Source organism: Tamandua tetradactyla, chromosome 5 (assembly GCF_023851605.1).
Source record: "Tamandua tetradactyla isolate mTamTet1 chromosome 5, mTamTet1.pri, whole genome shotgun sequence".
NCBI lineage: Eukaryota > Metazoa > Chordata > Mammalia > Pilosa > Myrmecophagidae > Tamandua > Tamandua tetradactyla.
The window spans coordinates 8,027,150-8,039,729 of NC_135331.1; the positions used below are offsets into that span (position 1 = coordinate 8,027,150).

General features: G+C 39.1%; 1 protein-coding gene across 11 annotated transcripts in view; it reads right to left on the bottom strand.

Annotated features, from left to right (window-relative positions):
- Positions 1 to 6,662: 6,662 nt before the first annotated feature.
- ZNF664 (zinc finger protein 664) overlaps positions 6,663 to 12,580 on the bottom strand; it is a 58,474-nt gene continuing 52,556 nt past the window's right edge. For all 11 annotated transcript variants that reach the window (XM_077159622.1, XM_077159616.1, XM_077159621.1 and 8 more), the window contains 2 exons: positions 10,681 to 10,745; positions 6,663 to 10,581 (listed from right to left, as the gene is read on the bottom strand). In XM_077159622.1, coding sequence (XP_077015737.1) covers positions 9,199 to 9,984 — 786 coding nt within the window. In that variant the 5' untranslated portion in view covers positions 9,985 to 10,581; positions 10,681 to 10,745 and the 3' untranslated portion in view covers positions 6,663 to 9,198. The remainder of the gene's footprint in view (positions 10,582 to 10,680; positions 10,746 to 12,580) is intronic.

A 12,580-nucleotide genomic window follows, 5' to 3' on the forward strand; every position in this document is an offset into this window, starting at 1 on the left:
TTCTGTTTCTTTTTGGAATTCAGTTGTTCCATCCTCCAGTTCACTAATTGTAGCTTCTGTCTCTTTAGATCTACCATTGTAGGTATCCATTGTTTTTTCCATCTTTTCTTCTTTGTCCTTCACTCCCACAAGTTCTGTGATTTGTTTTTTCAGATTTTCTATTTCTTCTTTTTGTTCAGCCCATATCTTCTTCATGTCCTCCCTCAATTTATTGATTTGGTTTTTGAAGAGTTTTTCCATTTCTGTTCGTATATTCAGCATTAGTTGTCTCAGCTCCTGTATCTCATTTGAACTATTGGTTTGTTCCTTTGATTGGGCCATATCTTCAATTTTCCGAGCGTCATCCATTATTTTCTGCTGGTGTCTGGGCATTTGATCAGATTTCCCTGGGTGTGGGACCCAGCTGGTTGAAAGGTTTTTCTGTGGAATCTCTTGGCTCTGTTTTTCTTTTCCTGCCCAGTAGGTGGCGCTCGTGGCGGTCGTTTGTCTGCGGGGCAGTCGGCCCGGGAAACCGCGCATGGAGGCGGGGGTCGCTGGCGGTGGCTTGGGGGAGTGCCGGTCCAAATTGCCCAGCTGGCCCGAGACGCCAAGCGTGACGGGAGGGCCCCGCTATCCAATGTTCCCAGTCAGACCGGGGAGCCACGTGCGTGGAGGGGACCCCAGTCGCCAGCCGCCCCGTCCGGGAAAACGTGCACCCCTCGGATATCTCACCGCAGTGGATTCTCCCTACCCGTTCAGCCGTTCCAGAATGGGGTACGCTGTCTTTTTGGTCTCTGTCGTGACTCCGGGAGCTGTTTCGTATTGTTTCTGTTTCTTTAGTTGCTTTTCTGGAGGAGGAACTAAGACCCGTGCGTCTTACTAAGCCGCCATCTTCTCCTCAAGGTGGGTCTTAATCTGCTTACTGAAGTCCTTTAAGGAGGAACCATTTTGGAAAATGCCCAGAGCTGACTGACATAGAGAAGTCTGGAGATGCAGAAAGAAAATGCCCCCTAGGAAGCTATTTGAAACTAGAAGCCAAAGGACCAGCAGATGCCAGTCACGTGCCTTCACAGATGGACCTTTCCTGAGTCAAGGTAAGTTCATCTAGATGCCTTGCTTTGGACATTTTATGACCTTAGAACTGTAAACCTGTAACTTAAGAAATTCCCTTTATAAAAGCCAACCCATTTCTGATAGCATTAACAAACTAAAACGATTAACTAAGTATTCAACCCCCCCGACATACCCCCCCCAAAAAAACTAAAAAAGAATAACAAGATAAAACTAAGAAACTAAAGGAAAAGAGATGATGTTATTAATGACAAAAGAAAAAATGAATTAGAAAACAGGAAAATACCTGACAGAATTGATAATAAATCCGATGTCTGGTTCTTTGGGGAAGTGGAGGTGGGAAGGGTGGGAAACAATAAGAAAGATAAATATAACCATGGCAGGTCTTTTATTAGGAAAATATAAATGTAGAATGTGAAGAAGAAATGGTTATTAATCAAAATTCCAAAGAAACTTAAGAATTTAGAGAGTTTTATATATATCTAAAATATATTTGAAGATCCCTGGAAAAGATTTTTTCTAGGAAGGTATAAATAATCAAACATGAGAAAAAAAACTGGTGGACTTTTTAGTCTTGAAAAATTTTACATGTTGTCAAAGCTTAACAAGTGCCATCCCCAAAGATCTGTGCCATTGCAGATAAGTTCCTTTATACTTTCAAGGTAGAGAACATTTCCGTGCTTTTTAATCTCTTCTAGAACAAAGATGGCAGAAACCTTTTAAATCCTTTTTTTAAATAGGCAGGCATAACTGAATTATCTCTTAAGACTATACATGCACAACTTTTTAATAATTTGCGAAAAGAAGGGGGACATAATCCATGACCAAAAAAGATTTTAGCTTTATTTTTTCAAAACAACTAAGGGCATTAACAGGTGAAAAACACAGTATATGATCTCAATTAAGGCCCAAAATCCATTCAATAAAATCCAAAAATTCTGCAATATGTATTTTCTCCAGCTTTACTTGGCAGCTTGGTCTATTTTCAATATTTCTTATCTAATGAACACATTTAAGGCTATAAAATGTGTGTTCTTTTGGTCCTGTCCTGCAGGATGTGCTCTGCGATGCTCAGTGCCATCCATCTCTACGAAACATGCATTTGCCATTTCTTCTTTAGCTGTAACTTAGTCTTTGTTTTGTAAGTTCCTAAGTGGATAGGATTTTTTTCATCTCAAATCAGTAACTCCAATTTTTATTACATTATAGTCAGAAAATACAGTCTTTGAGTTTCTACATTTTGGAATTTGGTGAGTTTTTCCTCCTGGCATTAAAACATGATCCAGTTTTGAGAATGTTTCAACAGGGTTTGCTAGCACAAAGTTCATTTGTAGCTAATAGATATAGATCAGCTAAGTTTGTTAATAATGCTATTCAAATAGCCAGTTTCTTCTTTGTTTGGTTGATTTGCAGATTTCTGAGAGATGAGGATTAACATATCCTGCTTTGATTGGGAATTTTCATGATTACTTATTGTATTCCTAAAGTCTTTCAAATAACTATCTTTCAGAGCTATGTTTTTAACAAAGAAAAGGTACATGAGTGGCTATTTTATCTTCTTGACAAATTATTCCTTTCATAATCCATGTGAGCTTTTAACCTTGAGTTCTATTTTGACCAACAATACTACTACCACTTGTTTTCTTTTTGCCATCATTTTCGTAATGTGTTTTTCCACCCCTTTTTATTTTCAACCCTTTGTATCACTTCAATTTAGGTGGTCTCTTGTAATCAGCCTAGACACATATTTGTAGTGTACTATTTTTTTTTTCTTTTTTTTTCGCATGGGCAGGCACCGGGAATCAAATCCAGGTCTCCAGCATGGCAGGTGAGAACTCTACCTGCTGAGCCACCGTAGCCCGCCCCCTGTAGTGTACTTTTTATTTCAACTTGAAAATGTCTATACTTAGCAGCATTTAAACTACTCATATTTATTGCATAATTGAATTTACTCCTGCCATCTTATACTTTCTTTTCCTGCTCTTTACTGAATCAAGTAAACTCTCCTGATACTCATTCTTTACCCTTTCCAAACTTTACCTGTTTTTCCAAACTCTACCTGTTTTTAATAGCAACACTGGCAAAAAGAGCTACAGGAAATATGGCCTTCTGGCATCCCAATCAAAATCTCCAGCTCTTTCTCTACAGGACCTTAGAAAGAGGACTTGTCCTTAGGATTAAGTCTTGTGGATCTTGTCCTTATTCCAGAAAAGGAGGAGAGAGGGCCCATAAGGATGGATGAGTACCAGGGGTTAAAAAGACATGTTGGGGTCAGACAGGATGAAGGCTCAAGATGACTGATTTAAACATTGATAACATGTTTCCCTAACTTCATACTCGAGGGACATGAGCTGGGACATACAAATTACATATGGAAGAACATAACACCAATTGATATGAATAGGTGTATTTGTAAACCTTAAAACAACTCACCCCAGCACTGGGGATGGTATACTGATTTTACGGTGAGAACTGCCTCCTCTACAGCTATGGACTCAGTTTTAGATGTAATATTTTCTATTCATTCCTATAATCAATTCTTTCAACCTCTGATACACTTTCCTGTCACCACCTATACAAACTTTAAAACATTATTCACATAACTTCTCTTAAGCACATTATACCACAGCACAGCTTATGCAGTAAGCCCAGTGCAATGACACATACATTTATCTTTTCATTTTGCCAATATGGGAATGTCCTTTCTGCTTTCTTTTTTTTGTTTGTTTGGTATGCTGTATGGTGGGGGTCACATTTCATTCTTTTTCCATGTGGCTATCCTGATATTACAGCACCACTCTCTGCTCTTTTTACACAACACAGCTATTTTTTTCTTCAGTTATCATACCCACCAATTTCTATTCATTCCATTGACTGGCCATTGTTCTGAACTCAGGCACCACTCCCCCTACCCAAGGTCCCTGTGTGGATACGTCGGATGGTTTTCCCCCATTAGTGATTTTTTTGTATTGTAGTCAGGAACTTGATAAAAGTTCTCCTTCTAGAAAAATACATTTACCCACATAGACATAAAAGCATAAGTTTGCATGAAATTTTAAGAAGGTTCTAGACCTCCCCAAAATGCATTAACAAAGCCTGTTTAATAACTCCCTAAACACTAAACTCCCAGCATAATTCTTGACACAGAGACTAGGACATGAGCCAGGAAAAAATTGAAAGGAGGAGGAAAAGTAAGTCTCTTGAGTGAAACCATTTTTAGAAGCAGAATTTAAGAATAACTAGCAGGGTACATGCAAGACACAACCTATAGTGTGTATAAATACATCTATAAATAATTAAGAAGAATATATGCTGTAAGTTTACTCTAAAAATGCATTTATTTCCATATGACTAAGATCTGAAAAATGAAATAAATAGCTTTTGTATAAAAGTCATCTTCCTTTGAAATTTATGCCAAGTTCTTGTTGACATACATAAGCATAAGGCCCTGAGATCTTTGGATTTGTTCATGTACCTGTTAATACTGTAAAATATAATATGGAGATGATTTTTAAAAATTCCTAAATTTTAATTTACTCATGATCATAAAATTATTCTACCTTATACACTTTTACAGTGGGAACAAACAGATCTAGAGGCTTCTCTGTTCCTTAGGGATCTGGGTAAACACGGCTCAAATTTCTACTAATTCCATGGTCTGTGATAGTGTGGGCTCTCCCAAAGAGTTCTGCAAATTCCTTGGAGCTTGTGTTCTTGTGGCCACCCTCTCTGGCCCCATTTCAGCTTAGACACAGCATTCAGTCCTTTCACTTGTTTTTATAAACAATCCACTCACACCAAGCACTCCACGACTCTAGGGAAAATTTTTGTGGTCATGAGGGTTCATATATGAAAGTGTGCAACTTTCTATTCTCCTACTCTTTTTTCAATTCCCTTCCCAATTTACTTCTTTGTCACAGACTGTCTCCAAGAGATTCAAGTTCTTCACCCTCTTACTATATGGCGCAAATCAGCCCTCTCTAGGTTCTACCCCCAAATTTGGACGCCCAAACCCATACAGTGCTCTGCAGGAAAAGAGTAACATCTTCAATAGGCAACTGCGATTAACAATACTTTTTTCTGTTATATTACTAAATGATAGGCACTTTATATATTCTAGCTCTTCCAACGAAGTATTTTCAAAGCCATTTTTTAAAGTGAGAAACCTGAGGTTCAGAGAAGTTAAGATACTGCAGAAGGTCACCAAGCATTATTGCCGATATTTTCCTAATCCCTTTTTCTCCCCACTGATCATATACTTAATTCAGCATGGGGCCCTTGCCCTGTAGTGGTATAGAACTCTTTCTCATTTCTTCCCTAGACATCTGATTTTACCACTGAATACTTTACCCACCTGCTTCTCATAATTACTTTTCATCCACCTATTTTGTTAAAATTCCTGAGAATTTTACAGATTTTAGCAAATTGTACAGAAAGAATTGTTTGATAAATAATTATAAACTTTTTAGAAAAATAGAACCAACAGCTGGAAGGTCCTATGGAAGAAGGCATCATGTCCAAGTTCATCCAACACAAAGGCGTCCCTTCCTCTACAACCTCCCTGATGACCAGGGACGTGCCTGCTACACATTCTCACCCAGCAGACTCTCTGAATACTGGGCTCACAGGTCTAATTGAATTCTTCCTGTCTTAAAGATGAAATGTGCCATTTACTTGGGCTCCCAAGTTAGAAATTCTCAAGTTATCCTCAACTCATCTCATTCTAAATTTTAGCAAGACACCAGGCGTGACCCAATGGGTGGCACTCAAGTCAACTCTAACTTCTCTTTACTAGCCAACCAAGCCCACCCTGCATACACCAGAAAGGTGACTTTGGGGTGCACCCAACCTTGGTGCCAGAACTGTAATGCGGACTTGCCCTTATAAAAGTTAGTAGATGCCAGAAGCACTGCTACAGACTCTTGCATAGAACACTGATCACCACAAGTTCAGCTAAGAGGATGCCTCACCCCAACAGACATGGCCTATAGTCATTAGGGATTAGCATAGGATTTGCAAACTCAAATCCCTATGGATGGGTGGTACAACGGTGACTCAGTGGCAGAATTCTCACTTGCCATGTCGGAGATTGGGTTCGATTCCTGGAGCCTGCCCAATCAAAAAAAAAATTCCTACGGGCACCAGGTAGATAATACAGATGTCTGAGGTGGGTCAGACAGGGAACATGAATTAGTTGCCAATATGTTGAAATAAATTTTATGTACAATTTTAGATTGCTTTTTCTTAAAGAGCAAACCACATAGAAACTTTAGTTCTGTGCTCCATAATAAAGGCAACAGCTAAGTAGAGGCTGCCCTCTTTTGACAGGTGATGCTTGCTCCAGTTTGGCATAAACCTTGTGGCTCCTATTTGAATTATTCTTGACCCATTTTTATCATTTATTACCCGACTCATTTGGGACACCTGCCAGGATCCCTAACGCTGTGCTTTGCCTAGGACAGCCCCAGTTAGGCCTGCTGTCCTGAAAGGATTAACAGCACCCCTTCTACTCTCAAGTGTCCCACCATGTCCTCCACCACACACTCTCTCACAGTTTTACCCTCACACAAATAATGACCACTGAATTCACACAACTACATGTAAAACACAGACCCTGTTATAAAGTGATTTTATTAAATTGATTTGGACATACCGTAGGTCAAATAATATTTCCCGAAGATAACAATTATGGACTTTAAAGCTTGACATAAAATTAGTAGCTTCAAAAGTGTTAGTCATATTCCCCAGCAACAGCATGATAAAATAATTCAACTATGTAGAAATATAGAACTCTAGGACTAGCTGGAAACTTGGAAATCATTTAGCCTAATATCCTCATTTTGTGAGAAAACTAGACTCAAAGATTAAGCAATTTGCCCAAGCTCACATACTTACTAGTAGTAATAAAGCTAGAAATCAAACCAATTTTTCTAAAACTAAAACTCTATCAATGATATCTCAACTGGTTCTCTATCAACTAAAAGTCTAGGCATTTCTCTAACGCTCCATACTACTGTGATGTGAAGGAGTGATGAGACACTACCGTAAATCATAGTCTCAGAATTCAGGCCTGGAAGGGGCTTTATTAAATAACTAAGTCAGCCCTCTCTTTTTTCAAGGGGAAATGTACGTGAAATGATTTACCAAAGGTTTGTTAGGAGAGATGTCTGGATTAAAATCCAGATACTGACAAATTCACCTTCAAACTTCATGGCCCACCCACTGAATCACGTGATCCTTTTAAATTTCCTTTATGTGTTTTAGTTATATAAAAACCCCTTCCAGTCAAACAGAAGAAATAATTCAAATATATAGAGAGAAAACCAAACTTTGTTTCAGTATTTCAATGAATATTTTGAGTAGTTCATTTTCCAACCTCTTAGATGGCTGACAGACATCGCTAACCTGATCACCCATTTCAGAGCTTCAGAGATCTTTAATTTCCCCATAGACTTCCTGAGCAAAAGGACTACATGTGGGAAATCAATGAAAATAGGAATGAGAAGAGAAACAAAGTTAAAAATTGGTTGCTTTTTGTTCTTGTCATTGGGGACTTTTGGTCTTCTAAACATTCCTTAAGTTCCTCCACATGAGTTTTTAATATCAATCTAGCAAACAAACAAACAAACAAAAGGCCTATAAAGAGATACTGAGCAACTCAGTACCAATCCCCCTCCCCATTGCTCACTACAGTCCAGCTGCCTGGCCTTCTCTGTTTTCAGGGCACCAGCAAGTCCTCCCTGGCTCAGGCCTTGACATTCTGCCAACTGGTGCTTCTCATCCTTCTGGTCTTGGCTTCATGCCACCCCTCAGAAAGGCCTTCCCTGACTGCTATCTAATGTTGCCCCCACCCCCACCCCACCCCACCACTCTAAATCACCACCCTATTTTATTTTCCTCATAGCACTTTTAATCACTATCGCAACTACATTATTTATTTGTTTACTTGCTTATCATCTGTCTCCTCCACCAGAAGTAAACTCCATGAGAGCAGGGACCTTGTCTGTCTTATTCAGTGGTATTCCCAGCACCTAGCACAGTGCCTGGCACAGTGGAGGCATTCAATAAATATTTGTTGAATGAATGAGTAAAGAAAAGAATGATGGTTTAACAATAGTCAATCATGCTTAAAAAGGAATTGATACATAATCCTCAATGAAGTGGCATGGAGGACTCCTACACATTCTTGCCCAAATTACAGGAACAGACTACATATTATTAATGACTCCTCCTACCATCCACTTCTCATATGGTCCCCCCTAGCTACATAAGGGGCCGCCATATGGTACAAAAGGAGCTAAAGAGGGCAATTCTGGGCAGATAAAAGTTCTAACTCTGCTTATTTCTCTTCCCTGCTATTTACATTCAGCTATTTCCAAAAAAAATTCAAGTTAAAAATATGTAATGTAGCCACTAGAAAATAAGTCTAAAACAGAAACACAGTGATTAGCAGAATCACAAAATTAGAAAAAAAGTTCAAGAAAAGTACAAGGGCATGTATGCCTGCCAATGGCTTCTTTGATAGAATGGAAATTATGAGTCACCTAAAATGAAATTCAATGCCATCTAGGAAGGGGTGGATATTTACGGGTACTTTGAGGACATACAGTTAGAGTGGGTTCAGAAATAATGGAATATATATAAAGATACATAGTTGAATTTTAAGTGGTAACTTTAGAAATACCAGAACACTATCTTAGTGGGAGTGGTCTGTTTCAATTGAATTAACCACTATGCCTGAATTAAGAGGAATGAAGGGTATGAGCTCCTAAAGGGCGAGGCGTCTGAGATAAATTTAAATAAAAAGTAGATGGAAGGTGACTCAGGGGGGTTGGGCAATGATCATGATTTTTATGTAGTGTTTCATCTATTGAGGGATAGTGCTGGAATTCCAGGAAACGCATATTCACAACTAGAACCTAACAGAAGCTCAGTCTTGGGCTGATTCACAGGGATTTTGTATTCAAAGTCAAGTTGTGGAACACACTTGGCATGAATAAAAAATCAACCTTCTATATGCCTCTTCAAAAAGAATGGTCTGCTAAGAACTGCTGTTAAGTATTTTTTGGGTCGATGTGGGTATTTACAGGGTTTCCTTCCTAGTGGCACTTGGGGGTTTTAAGATTTTTTAACTCTTAGCAAAATTTTTTATATAACTGATATTTTGAGATGGTTTCTCTCCTTTGTGTGGACTCTCTGATGGATGCAAAGGCTTGTACTCTGACTGAAGGCCTTTCCACACTCATCACATTTAAAAGGTTTCTCTCCAGTGTGGACTCTCTGATGGATGCAAAGGCTTGAACTCTGACTGAAGGCCTTACCACATCCACAACATCTATAGGGTTTCTCTCCGGTATGGACTCTCTGATGAATGCAAAGACTGGAACTCTGACTGAAGGCCTTACCACACTCATAACATTTATAGGGTTTCTCTCCTGTGTGGACTCTCTGATGCATACAAAGGCTTGAAGTGTGCCTGAAGGCCTTACCACACTCTTCACATTTGAAAGGTTTCTCTCCTGTGTGGACTCTCTGATGCATACAGAGGTTTGAACTATTACTAAAGCCCCTTCCACACTCACTACAGACATACGGTTTCTCACCTGTATGAACTCTCATATGAATCTGAAGATGTGAGCTCCAATTGAAGGCTTTGCCACACTCATAACATTTATAGGGTTTCTCCACTGTGTGGATTTTCTTATGTCTATTCAGTTTTGTTGTAGTACTAAAATCCTTACCGCAATCATCACATTTATAGACCTTCTCTCCTGTGTGGTCTCTCCAATGAATATGAAGTTCTGATATATGGAAGAAACCCTTATCACACTTGTCACATTTATGGGGCTTCTCCGCTGTGTGAATTTTCTGATGCATAAAAAGATCTGCTCTCTCAGAGAAGAATTCCCTACACATGGGGCACTTGTAGATCATTTTTCCTATTTGGTATCGTGATTTAGAGGAGAAATTTTCCTTAGAACTACTATAGTTACAGGATTGCTATTTCATAAAGTCTCTTATTTGGCCATTTTGGCAGTTTATCTCAGGCTTGCTCTGTTTGGTAATTTTAAGGTTGGCCTAAGCTTTTCCCTGCCTATCTTTCTATGGAAGGTTTCTTCCTGCATAGTGTTCCTCACTCAGTATTATTACTGATTATAAAGTGACATTTACTTCCACATAAATTCTGTAACTCAATAACACAGAACTTTCTTTCAGATCCTGAGTTGTCAACATTCCAAGGGGCTCCCAAGGTGTAAACCTTTGGTTTTTTAAGCCCGTGAAATCCTCCTCTCGTAGAATAATTTTGTACTTCTCACGTCTAGAAAAAGGACTGTACAGTGTCCCCTGTAGTAGAGGAAGAGATACTGCTTGTTGGTCTTGATGTCCTATAGCCTCCCTTTGAAGAGTCAGTGTGACATTCTGCCACCTACACATCAGACAAGGAGCCTTTCCAGGAAGCAAGCTCCTTGGATTCCAGGTATGTCAATCCTTCTTGTTGAGGAGTCCCTACATAGGTATCGCTCCAGGCTCCTACAAGAGAGTAAATAAATTTAAAATGCCTTTTTTGTCCAGAAATTTCTATGGACTTCATAAGTAACTTTGTATCAATATGATTAAAGTAATACAAACCTTTTATATCTTGAGAATGAAGCTCTCTTATCTTCCAGGGAGATGTGTCACTTGGATTTGCAGATCTGAAGAAAAGAATTTGCAGATATCATGCTCCTGTTTATGAAGTATGTAATCCATCCACAACCTCTTATTGTAATTATCAGAACAATATCAAAGGGAAAACAAAAGGAAATTCTTAAAAGACCTGTATGGGTCCTGGTCAGCTAACATAGCAGCATATGATGCTTCAGGGTGCTGTTGCCCGCAGAAACTTTGAACAACAACAAAAACTGGCAGAGCCACTTTCTTCAAAAACTTTGGAAAACAGTTAAAGGGCTGCAGTAATTGGGTAAGTACTGAATTAAGAAAACAGCTTTAAAAATGGCAGAAGTTTGTGGTTCCTTTGCTGGCCCCTCCTCTTAACCTTCTCCCCAGTGTTATGTGAAGCCATTCTGAGCTACCACTGTGGGTCTCCCTAACCCTGTTCCAAAGGGAGCACAGTAATCCCTATGCATATACTGGCGATCCTGTATGTTGGTGCTGATCTATCAGGTCACAGCCTGAAAGCCTGGACTAGGAAACTTGTCTCGAGGTCACCCTCCAAGAACTTGCCCTGAAGGCAGAAGCAGCTTGAGGGCTCTAAAGCAGTGTAAAAAACAATTAAGTCAAAGCAGGATTGGAAAGAAGGATTACCTGCTTTAAGTTGTACAATAAAGCAACAGAAAGGTGGAGAAAGCCTATTTCACAGAGTAAGAGAATACCTGAATTCCTATAAAAAGGGGACTTACTAAGCAAGCACAAGCTTGGCACAAGACATATGCTCAGAAAAGACAGAGAGGACCCTGCACTTCACATTCTCCTCTGGCTGATCTTCTTAATAGGAGAGCTAAACTCTGAAGAAGAGTACAAGTCAATGGAGAGCCAATTTGCAGACTGTGAAAGGTTTTTTTCCCCCATTGGTCTGTATGTTTTTGTGAGCTCCTGGTACTGAAGGAAGTCTCTGTCACATCATTAGCTGAATATAAGCTTAAGAACAGACGGCCTACAGACTAAGCCACAGAGTTAATACTTGAAAATATTAATGGGTAGAGTGTGCAATAAAAGATTACAAGACAAAGAAATAAGAAATTATGCCCCATCCAAAGGAACAAGATAAAAATCCAGAAATCATCAACAAAGATGACAAGACTTTGGACATACTTGACAAAGACATTTGAAAAATGAACCACAACATGCTTAAGGAGAAAAAAAGAAAACACGGAGACAGAAATAAAGGATATCAGGAAACAATGAGAGAACAATATGGGAATACCAATGAAGAGAAAGAAATTTTTAAAAGGAAACAAGCAGAAATACTAAACTTGAGGGCCATAATAACGGATATGAAAAATTCCCTAGAGGGTTTCAAAAGCAGGCTGGAGTTGACAGGAGAAAGAATCAGAGAACTCAAAGACAAGACAATTGAAATGAAGCAGACCAAGGAGCAGAAAGAAAGAAAAAAGAACAAAAAAAGCAATAAAGCCTGTAAGAAACAAGCAAGTGTACCAATGTGCACAAAATGGGAGTCCCAGAATGAAAAGAAAGGAAGGAAGGGGAAGAAGAGATATTCAAAGAAATTCTGGCAAAAAACTTCCCATATTTAACAAAAGACATGAATAGGCACACTCAAGAAGCCCAATGAGCCCAAATACGATAAACCTGAAGAGACCCACACACAGATACATAGTATCAACCTGGTAAAAGCAATGGACAAGGAAAGGATCCTGAAAGCTGCAAGAGAAAAACCAATGTGTTCGGTTCAATGAAGTCCCAAAAGATTTAAATGCTGATTTCTCATCAGAAACCTTGGAAGCAAGAAGGCAGTGGAATGAAGTATCTAAGTCCTGCAAGAAACAACTGCCAGCCTAGAATTTTTCTA